The sequence below is a fragment of the Pristis pectinata genome, chromosome 20, assembly GCF_009764475.1.
Source record: "Pristis pectinata isolate sPriPec2 chromosome 20, sPriPec2.1.pri, whole genome shotgun sequence".
Lineage (NCBI taxonomy): Eukaryota > Metazoa > Chordata > Chondrichthyes > Rhinopristiformes > Pristidae > Pristis > Pristis pectinata.
The window spans coordinates 18,435,447-18,455,005 of record NC_067424.1 but is presented as its reverse complement, the minus strand read 5'-3'; the positions used below and the strand labels follow the sequence as shown (position 1 = coordinate 18,455,005).

General features: G+C 39.0%; 1 protein-coding gene across 1 annotated transcript in view; it reads left to right on the top strand.

Annotated features, from left to right (window-relative positions):
* The window catches only part of kif21b (kinesin family member 21B), a 141,262-nt gene that overhangs the window by 103,215 nt on the left and 18,488 nt on the right, over nucleotides 1-19,559 (top strand). Inside the window, 5 exon segments of the mRNA XM_052034870.1 lie at nucleotides 3,869-3,926; nucleotides 5,240-5,421; nucleotides 6,335-6,427; nucleotides 10,299-10,427; nucleotides 15,272-15,310. Of these exon segments, the coding sequence (XP_051890830.1) occupies nucleotides 3,869-3,926; nucleotides 5,240-5,421; nucleotides 6,335-6,427; nucleotides 10,299-10,427; nucleotides 15,272-15,310 (501 nt within the window).

The following is a 19,559-nucleotide window of genomic DNA, read 5'->3' as shown; positions in this document are numbered from 1 at the left end:
CTCAGCTGTGCACTCCGATATGCCATATTTGTAACAATTCCATGCTCCCACTCTTAATTCTATTGTTTTACAATGGGATTGTAATGTATATTGCTGGTAGCTGAAAAGTGAGTTTACAATTAACATTTTAATAATCTTCAGAGAAATATATGGTGTATTGTCCTATATGGTGTATTGTCCTTCAATCGGGGAATTGAATTTAGGAGCCATGAGGTATTGTTGCAGCTATATAGGTCCCTGGTCAGACCCCACTTGGAGTATTGTGCTTAGTTCTGGTCGCCTCACTACAGGAAAGATGTGGAAGCCATAGAGAGGGTGCAGAGGAGATTTACAAGGATGCTGCCTGGAATGTGGACCATGCCTTATGAAAGCAGGTTGAGGGAACTCAGCCTTTTCTCCTTGGAGAGACGGAGGATGAGGGGGGACCTGATTGAGGTGTATAAGATGATGAGAAGTATTGATAGGGTAGATAGTCAGAGGCTTTTCCCCAGGGCTGAATTGGTGGCCACAAGAGGACATAGGTTTAAGGTGCTGGGGAGTAGATATAGAGGAGATGTCAGGGGTAGGTTTTTTACTCAGGGAGTGGTGAGTGCCTGGAATGGGCTGCCGGAAACGGTGGTGGAGGCTGATATGATAGAGTCTTTCAAGAGACTGTTAGATAGGTACATGGAGCTGAGTAAAATAGAGGGCTGTGGGTAAGCCTAGTAATTTCTAGGGTAGGGATATGTTCGGCACAGCTTTGTGGGCCGAAGGGCTTGAATTGTGCTGTAATTGTTCTATGTTCTATTCTATGTTCTAAATATATACTGGAATGAGGGAGGATGGTGACTCCAGAGTCGGACTGAAAAAAGACTGTTCTATGTATCCCACAAAGCATCCCATCCAGTTTCCATGGCTACACCTCTTGATCTGGAGAAAGTGAGTGGAGTTGAAGGAAAAGCTCCAGTACCTGCAGTTTTTTTTAATCTTCATTCGCTCCATATCTTAGTCAATTATGGCTCTTCGAGTGCTTATCCAAGTATTCTTTAAGCATGATGAGGGCTTCTCCCTCTACCAATGTTCCAAAGCCTCAGTACTCCTTGGGTGATTCTTTTTTTCCCTTTGATTCTGCCTGAATCCCTTTACCAGTTAATTTAAATAATGAGCTCTCTGACAAGAGAGGCAGATCTTGGTCATCCTGTCAAGAACTAGTTAAAATTTCTCTCTGTCTCCATTGTTCCAAAATAAAGACACACCATGTGAGCATATCTGCTTGCAGCATGGGGACAGCAATTACTAAACCAAAGGTGCATCATTGGCATTATTTTAGGTCAATTGTCCTTGAGGAACAGATGATAAATTTTAATTATCTGTTCTTGTGCACAGTTGCTAACAGTTTAATCCAGGACAAATTTCTTTCGCCTCCTGAAGAAGTAGAGGTGTTCGTGAGCCTTCTTGGCCGTGACATCTACGTGGTTGGACCAGGACAGGCTATTGGTGATGTTCACTCCTCAGAAATTGAAGCTCTCAACCCTCGACCTCAGCACCGTTGATGTAAACAGGTGCATGTACACCGCCCCTTTTCCTGGTCAATGACCAGCTCGTTTGTTTTGCTGACATTGAGGGAAAGGTTATTGTCATGACACCATGTCACTTGGCTCTCTACCTCCTTCCTGTACGACTCATTGTTATTTGAGATATGGCCTACTACGGTGGTATCATACGCAGACTTGTAGATGGAGTTAGAGCAGAATCTGGCCAAGCAGTCATGAGTGTATAGAGAGTGGAGTAGAGGGCTGTGAACGCAGCCTTGTGGGGCACCAGTGTTGAGAATAATCGTGCTGGAAGTATTGCTGCCTATCCTCACTGATTGCGGTCTGTTGGTCAGAAAGTCAAGAATCCAGTTACAGAGGGAGATGTTGAGTCCCAGGTCTTGGAGTTTGGAGATGAGTTTGCTTGGAATTATAGTATTGAAGGCAGAGCTGTAGTCAATAAACAATAGTCTAACGTAGGAGTCTTTATTGTCCAGATGCTCCAGAGCTGAGTGTAGGGCCAGGGGGATGGCATCCACTGCTGACCTGTTTTAGTGGTAGGCGAATTGCAGTGGGTCGAGGTTGTCTGGGAGGCTGAAGTTAATGCGTGCCAGGACCAGCCTCTTAAAGCACTTCATGATGGTGGATGTTAGAACCACACAGAACATGCAGTTCTGCAGAATGGTATCCATCTATAATATTAAATTGTTTTCAAGATTTATGGCCACAACAGTAAGGTATTGATGACAGCCTCCAATATTTCCCTCTATTGAGTGCTACTGATAGGGAACTATTACCAGGTCTACAGAAAGGACCTGGCCCACCACAGAGCCCTCATTGAGTTTGCCCATTGATTATTCATATTGTATCCTTACTATGTTCCTTGTCAGAAACTGGTCTTATTTCACTACAGAAACTGTTAATCTCTCAACTACACATTGCATGCCTGTTGTCTCATCTTGATGTTTTATTGTTCTAAAATCAAACTGCTCCTACCTTTTGAGCCAGAAGAGTTCTCCTAACAGTGAACAAAGGATAAAAGAAAACATTGATGAAATTCCATTCTTTTGCAATGCACTGGGTGAAATCAAAAGCCAATCAAGCAATGGTTTGTCTGTAGGAACCTAGCTTTTTTATACCCTATAGAGTACTACAGCACAGAAACAGGCCCTTCAGCCCATCTAGTCCATGCCAACCTAATCTTTTACCTCGTCCCATCTATCTGCACCCAGACCATATCCCTCCAAACCTCTCCCATCCATGTACCTATCCAAATTTCTCTTAAGTGCTACATTTGAACCAGCATCTACCACTTCCGCTGGCAGCTCATTCCACACTTGCACCACCCTCTGAGTGAAGAAGTTTCCCCTCAGATTCCACTTAACATATTTCACCTTTCACCCTAAACCTATGTCCTCTAGTCTCACCCAGCCTTGGCGGGGGAATAAGCCTGCATGCGTTCACCCTATCTGCACTCCTCATAATTTTGTATACCTCTATAAGCTCTCCCCTCATTCTTTTGTGCTCCAAGGAATAGAGTCCAACCTATTCAATCTTTGCCTATAACTCAGGTCCTCAAGTCCCGGCAACATCCCTGTAAATTCTTTCTGCACTCTTTCAAGCTTATTGATATCTTTCCTGTAGGTAGATGACCAGAACTGCACACTAAATTCGGCCTCACCAATGTCTTGCAGAGCTTCAATATAACATCCCAATTCCTGTTCTCAATATATGAAGGCCAAAGTGCCAAAGCTCACTTTACAACTCTATCTACCTGTGACGCCAATTCAAAGAACTATGGACCTGTATTCCCAGGTCCCGATGTTCCACCCCACACCTCAGAGCCCTACCATTCACTGTGTAAGTCTTACCCTGGTTTGTCCTCCCAAAGGACCACAATTTATGAACCACAATTTTTTGAAAACCTATTAATTGTTCATTGTAATTTTTAAAGAATAACTGCCTTCAAGTATTTTAAACATTTTAAAATAATAGAGTGAGATTTATGGTATAAGATTAACCTTTCTATTTCAAAGTAAGTTGAGGGCGGCACGATAGCGTAGCGGTTAGCGCAACGCTATTACAGCGCCAGCGATCGTGGTTCGATTCCCGTCACTGTCTGTAAGGAGTTTGTACGTTCTCCCGTGTCTGTCTGGGTTTCCTCCGGGTGCTCCAGTTTCCTCCCACATTCTAAAAAGATGTACGGGTAGGTTAATATGGGTTTAAAATGGGCAGCGCAGACTCGTTGGGCCGGAAGGGCCTGTTACCACTCTGTAAATAAAATTTTAAAACATTTAAAAAATTTTAAATTTAATTTAGAAACTAATTCCAATAACATTTATATTTTCTCTTTCCAGTTTAACATCCAGTTCTTACTCAAAACATTCCCTGAGCCAAGGAGATTTCAGGATAAAGGTAATACCCTTAATTTGTATTAGACATGTGCAACTCTTGTATACTTAGTGTGCCAAGAGGGAATTACACTGGCATCTCACATAGCACTCTGCTGGCAAGAACAAGAGCACTAATGGAATCGATGTAAAATCTAGGGATGAATTACTGATTGCACTGCTGTGCCAGAAACCTGAGGTGAACCCCTTCCCCACTGCTGCCTGCTGATGTGCTGAGAGCCTGGTTGAGGGCTTTGCTCTTGCCGGCACTCCTGCATCATTGGCTCAGTGTGGAATGAGCCATCAAGGCTGCCTGTGTGCCATGGCTGCCTGTGAGGGTTGGTGTTGGACAAACTGGGATGAGTGGTGCGATTGCTAACTGCTGAGCTGTTGTGCTCCCTGACCAGCATAGTGCTGAGCTCTGTCACCGCCTGCATGTGTTTACAGATCACAGGATCCAACAGTCTCTCATCATCTCCTGTTAGAAATGATGAAAGCTGCTATCTCCTCTTCTCTCTGCCTGGCTGCACCTTGATTTTAAGGGTGAAATCCCCAAGGCAGAGAGACTTGTGTATGGGCCTGTGAGTGCTTATAATGAATCAGCATTCTGCAGGGCAGCAATAAACAGGATTCCAGTGTATCCTTTCAGTATATTGTAAGTATTGTACTTGGCTTTGTATTTTTAATATACTGCATGAACATTACTATTTTGCAGCATTTTGTTCAAATGTCATGTTTTCAATCATTTGCAATATTTCAAAGTTGTACTTTACTCAGTCCCAAGAAAGCCTTTTTTGTTTTCAACTGTTGGTAATAATTTGAGAATTCTGTGCTGGCATTTTGGTTATTAAAGGATACATGCATGTCATACCTTGTCCTGGCAACTGTTTTGTTCAAACACAAAATATATAACTTTACCATTTACCATAAATAGGTTGATAATCTCACTTTTTAATTTTTTTTTATAAATCTTTAAAATAAAAGTCCATAGAAGGAAAATGAGCACAGTGTGTTTCTAAATTCCTGTGCTAATTTATATCTTGCATAGTTGAGGTTAGGACAGGTCTTTACACTGGTACTACTGTGTTATTGCTGCCATTGATTTTATTCCTGAGCCATATTTGAGAGAGATTCACATTTTGGTCTCTGGTGATGTTGGCTTGTGTGCTTATCAGCCACCAGTCATACACAAATGTGTTGATGGCACTGGACCCATATACGCTTAGGTGGTTATCATTAGCGCCCGCGTGTTTAGTTCAGGCAACTGGAGACAGACATTTTCCTCCATTGTATTTTAACTCTTGAAGTGACTTTACATCTTTGATCTTTGACTTACAGACCGAACAAAGAACTGAGTTACATTATCGGGAAGGTTATGGTTCTGCTCTGGACCTGTCCACTCCAGGTCTGTTCAGAGCAACTGACGTAAAAGAAAATGGCATCAAGACAGCTGACATCCTTAACCGGAACCCGAAGGATAGAGAATCCATTGCTTTTCAACCCAGATCTGGAAACACTTTGTGAGTCAATGTACTAATCTTACCTTGCAATGGAAAGTTGTGTTCCTTAATAGGAAATGTCTCAAAGATATACGTAGTCTCAAACTGGGTTGAATTTGGGGGAATTTCAGGCTCCTGATTGTTTTGGAAGACGTAATTATGCAAAACAAGCTCAACTGCTTTGGTAGAAAAACAATTTTTGTGAGCGGTTGAGCCAAACGCAAGTCTCTTTCAACAAGATGAGTAATAAGGCACAGTAGTATTTCCCTGACATGTTTCAAAATGCCACTGGATTCCACCAGAATGGTGCTGTGCAGCCTTCTTTTCTTAAAGGCAGTGAGTTGGAACAACTGACCATTTTGAACCAGTGGTTGGAGCACAAGAGAATTCAGATTGCATCTTGCAACTGGCCTTTTGGCTTTATGCCAGCTATTACAATATAGTGCAGCCCCATTCATTTAAATAGGGTTGTCAACTTTGAAAAATTTAGCAGAGGTAAATGGATTGTTTTTTTTTATTTTACTTCATGCATAGAGTAAAACAGGATATATGTACAATATGTTTAAAGACCCCCTTCAAAAGTGATCAAACTTAATTGCTTGGACAAGCCCTGAATTATTTTTTCATTATGGTGTGTGCCCCTATATCTTGCGTCCATTTACAAAATGAATGCTTTACAAGCAATTTTGTCTGAACACCTGCAAGTGTCCAGTTAGATCTGAACCATAATATGCTATCCGTAGTACTAGATGTTAAGTTACACACCAACCTGCAAAACATTTGTATAATTGGGACTGAAATGGATTTGTGCCTGTTCCAGTTATCACCAATCCTTTATTACTACTTCATGTATTCCACTTGCTACTAGCCTTCCATATGTAAAGTTGTGTCTCAAATGTCATTGATAACTTTATAATCTTTCTTCTCTCCACAGTCCCAGGCAATCTGCTAAGAAGCTGCAGGATACATCACCACTCTCCAGGAGAAAATCCTATGAGAAAGTACAGATCTCAACTGACAAATCCAGGTTAATATTAAGGAAGGCCAAATTTTGGTTGCTCACAAAAAAAAGCAAATGTCACTCCACTCTTTAAGAAGGGAGAGAGGCAAAAAACAGAAAATTATAGGCCAGTTAGCCTGACTTCAGTGCATGGTAAGATGTTAGAGTCCATTACTAGGGATAAGATTTCGGGGTACTTGGAAGCACATGATAAAAATAGGCCGAAGTCAGCATGGTTTCCTTAAGGGGAAATCTTGCCTGACAAACCTGTTAGAATTCTTTGAGGAAGTAACAGGCAGGATAGACAAAGGAGAGTCAGTGGATGTTGTTTACTTGGATTTTCAGAAGGCCTTTGACAAGGTGCCACACATGAGGCTGCTAAACAATATAGAAGCTCATCGTATTACAGGAAAGGTACTAGCATGGATAGATGATTGGCTGACAGGCAGAGGGCAAAGAGTGGGAATAAAGGGGGCCTTTTCTAGTTGGCTGCTGGTGACGAGTGCTGTTCTACAGGGGTCGATGTTGGGTCCACTACTTTTCACGTTATATATTAATGATCTGGATGGCGGAATTGATGGCTTTGTGGCCAGGTTTACAGATGACGCAAAGATAGGTGGAGGGGCAGGTAGTATTGAGGAAGCAGGCAGTAGGACTTGGACAGGTTGGGAGAATGGGCAAAGAAGTGGCAGATGGAATACAGTGTAATGAAGTGTACGGTCATGCACTTTGGTAGAAGGAATAAAGGCATGGACTATTTTCTAAACAGGGAGCAAATTCAGAAATCAGAGGTGTAGAGGGACTTGGGAATCCTAGTGCAGGATTCCCTGAAGGTTGACTTGCAGGTTGAGTCAGTAGTAAGGAAGGCAAATGCAATGTTAGCATTCATTTCGAGAGGACTAGAATATAAAAGCAGGGATGTAATGTTGAGGATTTATAAGGCATTGGTCAGACCACATTTGGAGTATTGTGAGCGGCTTTGGGCCCCATATTTAAGGAAGGATGTGCCGGCATTAGAAAGGGTCCAGAGGAGGTTTTCAAGAATGATACCCGGAATGAAAGGGTTAACACATGAGGATTGTTTGATGGCTCTGCACCTGTACTTGCTGGAGTTCAGAAGAATGAGGGGAGGTCTCAATGAAACCTACCGAATATTGAAAGGCCTGAATAGAGTGAACGTGGAGAGGATGTTTCCAGTAGTGGGAGAGTCTAAGACCAGAGGGCACAGCCTCAGAATAGAAGGACATCTCTTTAGAACAGAGATGAGGAGAACTTCTCTGGCCAGAGGGTGGTGAATTTGTGGAATTCATTGCCACAGACGTCTGTGGAGGCCAAGTCATTGGGTATATTTAAAGCGGAGGTTGATAGGTTCTTGATTAATAAGGGCGTCAAAGGTTACAGGAGAATGGGGTTGAGAGGGAAAAATAGATTAGCCATGATCGAATGGCAGAGCAGACTCAATGGGCCGAATGGCCTAATTCTGTTCCTATGTTTTATGGTCTAAATTTAGATTAATAACAGAGTACTCCTATTTGTGATAAAGGGATAATTGTTCTCATTAAAACTTCACAATGAAACATTATAATACTAATGCAAGTTTAAGTAGAAGAGAGCCACTTTTAATTACTGATGCTGAAGGTGCAATATAACTTGCAGGAGGAACTTAAAGAAAACTGTGCCTGCATTCCAAAGAAAACCAACAAAATTGCAGAAATCAATTACGATATTAATTGTAGTCATTTACAAAAGTCAAGGGCATGTTGGTTTATGAGAGGAAATAGCTTAAGGCACATGAGCAGATTTTATACATTTTAAAACAGTTGAATAATGCCATTAAGTCAATATCTGTGGAGTATTTTAGTAACTATCATTGTTGTTCAATGTGCATTCCTTGGTGCATTGCTGTTCATTGCTCCAGATCGTCTGAGGCAGATGTATGGTTGCAGCAGTCCAGATGAGGAATCTCGACCAAAATGTCGACTGTCCATTTTCCTCCATAGATGCTGCCTAACCCATTGAGTTTCTTCATTGTTTTGTGTGTTGTTCCAGATTCCTGTATCTGCAGTCTCTCGTGTCTTCTGATTTGTATGGTTCATAGGTTTTGCTTGCAGTTTGAGATGTGGAATTGGTGGATAGATGGCTGTCCCTAGGAGTAGCCAAGCGAAACCCTGGGACTGGTTGAGAGGAAGGCCAGGGACCCTGGGAGCAGGAGCAGGTCCAATGATCCAGCCCATTTGTGGCAGAGGACTGATATTGTGTTATCCACAATTTCCACATGGTCACAATTTAGGTAGGGCCTTGCTGACGCTCATTATCTGAACAGGTGCAGAAGAGGGTCACATCATGCTGGCTTTGATGTCATTGTATGTCAATAATTAGCATGTTAGAGTGCAAAGGATGAACACAAAGCTATTAATGTACTTTGAAATGAATATTTATCAAGAATTACTTTACAATTTTAAATACCTGCCACACAAAATTTAACAATTATGCTTTGAGTTCTCACATTAGCAGTTACATGTTCTACTTTAGCCTACACCTGTTATGAAAGGGTTTGATCTGGTTTTTTTTCTGGTTTTAGACAGCATCTTGAAACATTAGTAGCCAGATGGTTGGAGAATTGGATCACATTATATCTCCCCAAGGCTGAATCAACCACGGAAACTTGGAGCCTATTTCACACCAATTGCCTTGTTTCACAATATATTATAGTGTCCAAAACACTTTAATCATTTCCAGTAGACTCTGAGACCTCATGTCACTAATAAAAATTCTAGCCCTTTGTTTTACTTCATTAAGTCTTAATGACATACATTCACCATTTCACATGCTGCAGAAATGTTCATATTTTATTGACCATATGGTCGATAATTAAATTTATATGCTTATTACAAATGATTATTGTAGTATAATGGTGCAGTTACATTGCAGATTTAGTTTGTCCAATAACTCATCATAACTGCAGCAGAAGATGCTGAGTAGACCTGCAGAATTTATGGAATTGATCATTATGGGTTATTTGTAAATTGTTTAACAATCTATAATGGCGATATACATTTGGGGATTTTCATTGCACTTTTAGATTAGGTATACTTACCAGATTTGGGCTAGGTTTTCATTACAATTGTGATGTTGCAGAATGTGCTCCATTTCTTGTGTAAGTGCATTGTAAAAATACTTGTCAGTGATGGTGTTGAATAAAATTCTAACTCAGTGTATTAGTTATTTTTCAGTTGTTAGCTGAGCCATTAAGGACTGTATCTTTAACGAGTTTCAATTGAAAGTCTGTAGAAACATGGGAACATAACACAGAATTTAGCCAGTTTTGGATCTGTTGAAAATGAGATTTGAAAATGAGGGCTGAAGGGCCTGTTTTGTGCTGTATGGTTCTAAAGACATATTTTATTCCCATCCCTAGATATGACACTATTAAATTTCAGATCATTATACCAACAGTATTGCTTCCACTTTTAGAATTATCATGTCATAATTTGAAAATCTGTACTATAATGATACTGATAGTTAGAGTAATTTAAAACTTTATTTATGCATCATGGTAACAGGCCCTTCTGGCCCAACAAGCCCAATTAAACCCATGTTAACCTACTAACCCGTACGTCTTTGGAATGTGGGAGGAAACCGGAGCACCCGGAGGAAACCCACACGGTCACGGGGAGAACGTACAAACTCCTCACAGACAGTGGCAGGAATTGTATAATTAATGAATTACCCAAAACAGATGATTTTTTCTTTTCTGCTAAAGACTTTGTATTGCCTTACAAGGTTTATAATTTACTTCTCATAACTCATGACAAATATGATGAGAAAAGGACTATATTCAATATATTTTAGTAAATTCATACAAAATAATTCTTGATAAATCTGTTGGCCCTTGCAGGTCTGAATGGAGGTCTTCTGAAATTAATATAACTCCTCCTTCGTCCCCACCTACTCGAGCTCGTAACGATAGGAATGTGTTCTCCCGACTCAGCAATACTCAGCTTCAGACATTCCCTGCACACGACAAGTAAGTGCATGGCAGAAGGAGTTTATACTGGCCTTAATTTGCATTTTTTAAAAAATATAATTATTTTGAAATTTAACAAGCTAATCCAGAAATTTACCTTGTCTGTTTCCATATTCATGGATTGATTGGTCATATCGGGAAGATGGTTTTAGGTTGAAGTTTCACTATCACAATGTAAAGAAATATAGGCATTTTTCATTCAGAAATAAATAATGTATTTTATGCTATAAGTATCTGTATGCTAATGCTCCATTAATATTAAAATAATATTGTTCTAAACTGACTTAATACACTTACATTGTAAAGGTAAAGTAAATCATATCTGAAAACTTAACACTTTTATTTCTTTACCTTTGGTTACTATTATGTCTAATCTGATTTAATTGCAGAGGTAGAAGAAAAGTAATTTATTTCAAATGTACTTTTCAAGATGTGTTTTTTTTGGGAAGAAAATCCAAAGTTTAATTTCATTTTAAATTGTGACAGTAGCTCCATTTACGTCCTTATCATGATTAATGTTATCTTAGTGTGAGATCATCAAAGCGCTCTATTACATGTTATTAACGCTAAACAAACTGCTCCAAACGCCTGCTTTCTCTACACGTTTTTTTTCCAATCTATGGATTATTATGCTTATTGTTTCTGCTATTAACATAATGAAAAGCTCTTAAAGGGATAAAGGGAGAGATTAATTACAATCCCCAAATTGACAATCAGATAATTACTCTTGGAATAAAAAAACAAAAAGTTAGGCAGCATGTTTGGAGAGAGAAATAAAGCCATTGTTTCAAATCAGTGACTTGATCCTGAATAAAGTTTTAAATTCCTTTATCTTTAGTAGCAGTACAACATGCCTTTGTTTTAAGATTATAATTATTGTTCCAATGATTCTTCATTCTAAATTATGCAATGATCCAATGGCAAATTTAAGAATAAATCTGGAATGAACCTAGGGGCTAATCTGTACAACTAAATGTCCACGAGCCCCAACAATTCACTGGTCCTGGATTAAACTGTTAGCAACTGTGCACAAGAACAGATAATTAAAATTTATCATCTGTTCCTCAAGGACAATTGACCTAAAATAATGCCAATGATGCACCTTTGGTTTAGTAATTGCTGTCCCCATGCTGCAAGCAGATATGCTCACATGAGTGTAACTTGCCCACTACGTGCAAATGTATAACAGAGCAGTTGCAATAGAGTTTAAAATATATATTACACAAACCCCAGCTTTGGTGACCAATTATCTAATCAGTACTAAATATATGTTTAAAAAGTTTTTAGACCTCTGTGTTACCCCATAAGTCAGCAGAAAAAAAACATTTAACTGATCAGCGGTTTCTCCCAGGCATAAAGTAACAGGAAAGTGATGACGATTCAAAATCTGAATGCTATTTTAGAACAATATGTACTCATTGCTTTTCTTAAGAGCAGAGCAATGCTGTCGATGGATTTATGTATACAAACATTTAATTTTTAGTTAAAACCTTCAACTATTTTAATGTTTACAGGAGAAAAACAGTGAGAAAAATACCACTATCATGTGTACTTTCCAATCCTTGTGGAACCAGAATCAATTACTTATTTTTCATCAGAATTGTTAATATGATAAATTATCAGTGACGTATTTAAAAGATCTCCTGTGAAAGATTTTATCCAAAAATAAGAAATTAGCCAACATTTAAGGTCTGCAGAAACTTCGTGCAAATTTTTACAGTGTTGCTTAGACAGATTACCTGAGCAGATGCTGCCTGACCTGTTGAGTGTTTCCAGTATTTTTTGTACCAGTCTTGTTTTGTACCCAAAGCAGTAAAGTCACAGTGTGTGCAGCCTTCATGGGCTTAAATTATATTGAGTATAATTTTAATTTGATGAAAATAAAAATATATCTTTCTATATCAGAGGCACACTTTGGAGAGACTGCCCATTTTAAATGACGCTTTAAGTAGTAGGCACTAGTTAGAGTGAGCCTGGGACATTCCCTCTAGCCACATTTGGTGCTTTTGTTCTGTGTGCTGACAAACCCTTTTTACCCCTTAGTTTAAAATCCTTTGTCTATTAAAACTCCAGCTGTTTTGATCAGGTGTTTCATATCTAAGTCAGATCAATGACCTTGTCATACTCGAGCCTGGTTTGTCATTGTTTTTTTTTTATAAATTGTCTTAAAAATTATTTGATCAAATTGAGATCCAGATAAAATCTGTATGTCCATAGTTAGCCAATGGTTGTGCTTTAAATGTATTATCCGCAATTGAAGAAAGGTAGTCATTGCTGTGTGTTTTTTCTCCCAGAACCCATGAATTTTCCATCAACTTTCCAATCTATTAATGGAATAGATGCATACCACTTGTATTCCTTGTTTATGTTCTGTATGTTTGCCTATTCCAATAACAATAATTTTGTCACTCTATGTTATTTTTTTCCATAATGTTAGCTCTGTGTTTACTCGTCTCAGTCATCAAGCTTTCAGTAGGTATGCCAAGTAACATTTTATTTGAATATTCCATTATGTCATCCATTTAGTACTTTTTGTTTGCATGACTGTACCTTCTTTATGTGAGAGTTACCATACAGTGTGAATTATGTGCCTCCTGAACATGCATTAAGAGTAGGGCAGACAACTAAGTAAAAACATCCAGAGGAACTTTGTTTTTACATCATGAGTATTAAAGTTGCAGACGAATTTTAGGACCAGAATCAATTTCTTGTTCTATTCATTCAATCTAGTAATTTCACCTTCATTGTCTAGATCAGCATCTAGCTTCACAGGGTATAGGCTACAAAGGCACTGTTGCTTTCATATGTTCAAAATATCTTCAGTATTCCACAAACTAATGCGCTATTTATATTAACTACTAAAAGAATATGCTTTGGTTTGATTGATTTTAACAGGGTCTCTGCAGAAGTACATTGATAGGATTATGAATAAATAATTTGGTGATTCTTAGAATATATTCTGGGGTTATGACATCAAATGATATAATTTCCATGTAATGACTTTGCTGTTTCAGCAGCATTCGTAGTGTGCAGATCATACTTTTCAACCCTCAAACCAAAACGGCTGACAAAAGATCACGTCTGAGTTTGAAATGTCAGATAGAATGTATTTAAATGCATACAGTACAAACAGCATGAACTCCTCAGAATCCTCCCTCTGGTAAACAAAACATTACTTTCTACCTAAATAAGCAGTAATATTTGACCAGGGAAAGATTTCTTGAGGTAATATCATTTCCCCGTGGAATATTACCCCAGCCTATTAGCAGGCATGCACTGTTCTTTGATTATTCAGGAAGTTAAACAAAAAATCCTAGTTGCATGAGGACTGAACATTATTTCTTTATTCACCCTCCCAAGGATAAGTGAAATGTTAATTGAGTGCATTGAGTATTCTGTCTTTTCAGCAGTGATGCTGGAGTAGTATCTTTCTTCTACATTGGAAGTTCCTGTCAATTCACATTGCAGATGCAGCTCAGGCAGCTCAAAGACAAATCTCTCTCAGAATTTGATGTAAGCAAGAATCAACTCAGTGTTCTTCAGCTGAATAAATTAAGTTGCTTTAAGTGAGTAGAATCAAACTTGCCATATCAGTGTGAATATTTTCAAAATAAATTCTGCAAGGGAAATCAATAAATGTAGCTTTAGGACAATCTGATGTAAAGGAATAATGAGTACTAAATTTAGAAGCTTGAGAATTTGAATCTTACTCTTAACTAATGCTGAACTTTCTTCCCATGGGAATTAATGCACAACAGTTCTAGGCTGACCCACTAAATGGAAATATGTTGCTTGAACATGTGCAGAAAAACTATACAAACATGTTCAATCAGGAAATAGTTTGGTATTGGGTTAAGAGATTACTTCCTGCTCATGAGAAGTTGCACAAATCACATGAGGTGCGCACTTCTGGGCCATGTGCATTCAATTAAACATTTGCGCTAATTGATTCTCAGTTGTCAGAAAAAAATTCCTTAATTGCTAATTGAATTATTTTGACAGGCACTTCTTTCAGGTTAGATGGAATATGATTACCAGAAATGTGTTTAGGTAGGGACCATTCACAAACACAAGATACATGGAGGACATTTTTTAAACAATGAACTTTCTCATGGCAGGCACTCAGCAGAATTTAAATGCATAGTATTTCTGGCTCATTATTCAGTTTTCAATCTATTTTTGTTTGAATGCGTTTTAGCTTGACCTCCAACATAACAACTTGATGTTACAGTTATGCACTGCTCATTTGGAGAGCAGTTGATACTGCTTGCAATTTAGAAGAAAGATGAATGAGAAGTTGTCGTGGACTCAAAATAGCACTCATTGGTTGATTGATGGCAACATCCTCTCACTATCAGAGTTGTCTTCCCATTCAACATGTTCAAAATGAATACTTTAAAATGCCAGCAGTTTGAAATTATGAATATATTGTTCATGATAAATTAATGTAGGTTTTGGAATTCCATTTTATTTCTACAGTATCTTGATGAATATCTTAATTTATTTGAATGAAATGGGTTACATAGTCTTGTAACCAACAAATATTTTTCATTAATATTGAAAACATGATCTAAACCTACAAGTTGTAATCATCTCTTAGTATTATATGGCTTGTCCAGGAGGTCATGTAATTGATAGATTTGAGGAAAAAGATCAGGAAAAAAAATTAACCTTAAAATTACCTCTCTTATGAATTGCTTTCTTTTGTGGCACTCAGTACTGCTTAACTTGGCCTACCTCCTATTGCTCTTACTTGTTCCCATCAGTGATTCTATTCAACAGTCCAACATGCTGGAGCTCTTCCATCTTTCTTCCCCATAATCCTGCTGCTGTTTTGTTTGTAGGTCTGATGACAGTGACTCCTCTCTCTCGGAGGTACCCAGGTACAAGTTTCTTTTGTCACCTCTTGCATTGTGCAGGCCTCTGCTTCTGGTCTGACTGGGCCATGCAGCTGATCGCTTTGCTGTTTGCATGTTACTGTTTGTTACTGTTTGTGTTATGTCCGCCCGGCACTTGTACCAAAAGCAACACAGTTCCTCATGTTAGTTGATTGGTGGTTGACTAGCTTTTTAATGGAGCACTTTAATGTAAAGATGGTTTCATTTCTAAGTCTGCTTTTTTTTTCCTGATTGGGCTGATTTGCATGCACCTTTCACTTGTCTCTGAGACAGTACTTTAATGCGTATGATTTACACATACATAGTGTCAAACTAGTAGTCCTATTTCTTGTTGAATCACTTGGTGTTGCGTGAACAGTGGAATGTTTAGTTCCAGGGAAAAGGTTTGAATAACCATGTCATGAAATAAAGTTTTGGTTCTGTGGGGGTTTGCATATCAGGTGAATAATAATTTCAAGGTCAAAATGGAGGTAAGGATTTAAAAGTTAGTGCTGCAGTTCTTCAAAAATATTATACATCGGCACCATTTTTCTATTTATTGATTCAGATTTTAAACTTTGTAGATGCAGTTTCCACATAAATAAATCATGCAAAATCAACAGACTACACATCAATATTGCTCAAATGTCATTTAAATTGAGCCATTTTCAAATTTTAAGTGGCTGATTTGTTCTCCGTGACTAACAACTTTATGTTTACTGTAAACACAGATAACAAAGGGAGAAACACTGAAAGAGACATGATTCAGTGACAGGGTGTGAGACTGACTGAAAGGTGCAGGGGAAGTAGAGCGGGGAGGAGGCACTGGGCAAGCAAGTGTGCGTGCATGTGTGTGTTCACCTGCTGACAGCTGCCCATGTGTCTCCATATACATGTGTATGTTTATGTCCTCACAGCAGAGACTGGCCTTCAATCCTCTTGTATCCCCTGACCACTGTATCACTACCACAGCCTGTCAAGCGCATCAGGCAACTCTGTGTGTAAGAGCTATACCATATTGAAAGAAGCCACATGTGGGAAACATGCATGTCTTGGTATGAAGTTTGGGACCAAGAATGTCAGGACCCTGATGGAGCACCCCAACAGCAACAGACCTGTACATTGCCCTGTTGTTAAAGCTCGGGGACTCAGAAGAACTGATACTCTCATTACTGCCCTGAGTGAGACATGGCAGGCCAGAGTCGGCCAGTACGAAGGGGTATGCTACCTTCTAGAAGAGGAATACAGTCTTCATAGGGTGGGTTTTGAATTCGTGTGGCATTTTAATGATTTCCCCCTTTTGGGATGGTGAGCATCTCATAACCACCACCCCCCCTCCACCCCCAACTCATTCTAATGTGGAAGTAGTGCACCACAGTCATATGCCCTGCCCCTCAGAAGTGCACAAGAACAGGGATCACCGCTCCCAGTAAACTATGAGCTTTATGCTGGATTTGAGGTCTTGATCTTCAAATGATTTTCCACACTTAGACAAAGGCTGTATTAATCCATTGAAGGTGATGGTGAATTTCATTATCAACGTCTACCTCTGTTGCGAGGTAGCTTCCAAGACGTGGAAAGTGGTCGTGCTTTCCAGGGTGTTGTCTGGACCTTCAATGTGGGGGAACAATATTGTACATGGGGCAGATAGGTAGAGATAGGTTCCACTCCAGCAGGAAGCTTGTTGGGGTGAGTTGCATCATACGTCTGCCACAAGATGGCATGCAAACTAGGATTCTAAATAATGGGTCCATTACAAACTCAATCCCAAATCCGACTGGGATCAAGCAAGCTTGTTTCATCACTCCAACTATGGGCAGGAACTTGGTGATTGGGGCATAAATGCATCCTTACAAGGGAATCTAAGCCAGACTGTAAATGGACATCAGCCCTCATTGACGTTCATTCACTAGGTTCCCAATAACTATTGCATTACCTTAGTCAGCTTGTCCATTTGCTGGAATGAAAATTGGTAAATCCTGGAAGGAGGTTAAATGCTTGAAATTGGAGGATGTGGAGCCATTGGGAATACTGTGGAGTCAGGAGAACATGTGGGACCATCTGGTTCTGTGGGAATCAATTTTAAAAGTCCTTTATTATCAAAGCATTTTACTTCTTCATAACAGCTGCTCATTTAATTATAAAGCAGGACATCCCTAGCCCTGCTTAATACAAATGATTTTCTTGATGGGATTAAAAATGTTGTTAAGCTCCATAAGATTGTCCGTGTCCCTTGCTTTACATTGAAGATGGAGGATCGGTAACCATGCAGGAAGCCATTTCAAAAGGTGACTCTTTTAGTGAATAATTAATGTGTGTGAGTTTCAGCAGATGATAGCCAGTCCTTCCAACAGCTGGAAACTCAATTTGATGTCAATATCAGCAAATATCCTTGTGATGAATTTTCATTAGATTTTGCACTGCATCTATAGATTTACCCAGAGAAGGACTGTAATAATTTTGATATTTGGAATACGGGGCCTTAAATTCCTGTGAATTGAGATGGAGGCTATATTTTCAAATATCACATTGTGGATAAATATTATTCCATTCACTTGTGTCAATTTTTCACTTTGAGATTACTTAATATAATAGCCAATAAATTTGCCCACACATTGTGAATTATTCAAGAGCTAATCAGCTGATGAAGGCCCCAGTATAGCAGAAGGGAAGGGCACTTGCATCATGCTGCAACAATGATATTCAACAGGAATCTCATTGGACTTGCGTACATGGTCTCCAGTTTAAAGAAGGCACACCACTGTCTACCTCCCTGTTCTATTTTCCTGTTCAATATTTTGTTTCTCATTATTTCAATGAATATGGGCTGTTGAAAGTTTTGTCTTTGAGGTGTCAGAATTACTTCAGGGCAATGCTGAAATGGCAATATATAGCATTATCTGGACTTTGAAATCACTCGTGCTATTGTATTTAAACACCTTTCTTTTAAATTTGTTCTACAATATGGTCAACACAGGAAAGGCTGCATTTATTACACTTCCAATTACAAAACAAAGGTGGTGGGCTTTTCTTTAAACTGCTTCAGCTTTTTTTTTATTAATTCTTTCTCTGGATATGGATTTTGCTGGCAAAGCCAACCATGAGCATAATGATCAACCTTTTCTTTTAAATCGATTCAAACATGTGGAGAGGATATTCTCACTATAAGGAGAGAGCTTGAGGATTTTTACCTTACAAATGATGAAGGTAAAAAAACAATTTTTACCCAAGAATCAAGTCTGGACAGTCTGTTACTTGGGATGCTGGAAGTGGTATTCCAAGGTACCCCTTATCCTTCTAGATATTTGAGGTTTGTGGTTTTGAGAAGTGCTGTTTAATAAACTCTGAATGGCATCCTTAAGGCAGCCACAGTACAAGGGTGGTTGGGAAGTCGAAATTTGAGGTTGTGGATGGAACTAAAGCAGCCTGCTTTGACATATGTGTTGTTGAGCTTCTGGATATTATTGAAGCTGTGCCCATCCAAACAAATGGATGGTATTCTATCACACTCCTGAATTATGTGTTGGAGGCATTTGGCAATCAAGTCATGAGTCATTCATGGCAGAATAGCTATTCTCTGTTAGACATCCAATTGAGTTTCTGGCCAATGGTAGTTCCAGGATGTTGATGGTGAATATATTGAATGCAAAGAGAACATTCTCTTTTGTTGGAGATAAACAATGTGTGAAATGTTTGTGATGCAAATGTAACTGATCACTTACCAATCCAACCTGGATGTTGTCCAGGTCTCATTGCACTGAAAATGGTGTGTTGTGATAAAATTGATGTTTTTGTCTGTCTCTCTGGTGGAGGTCACAGGGGGCACGGAGGGTATGGTGCGATCTATATCTCCATAAGCTAGCAATACTCATCGACGTCCTGTGAAGACTGCTCAGTATCTGAGTGAATCTCCATAATTGGCACAGTACTTTGGTTTGGTTTTCAAACTGCTGCATTAATGGAAATCGATGATATTGCATGCGAGTTGTTTGGTGTTGCATGATTTTTATCATCTGGCAAAAGTGTTTGCTTTTTAGAAAATCCAACTTTTTCTTTTCAACAATATTTTAATACAAAATGCTAATTTAATTGTTACATATCTAGTGCATGGAAATGGATCACCATTTACACCTGATAAATGGTCTGTATTTTGTGCTGATTTCCACTAAATGTTGTAAGTGGCTAAACATGATATTTGATAGAATATTGATATTTGAGTAAGTGATCAATATTCGTATTGGAAGGTGGAAGTAAC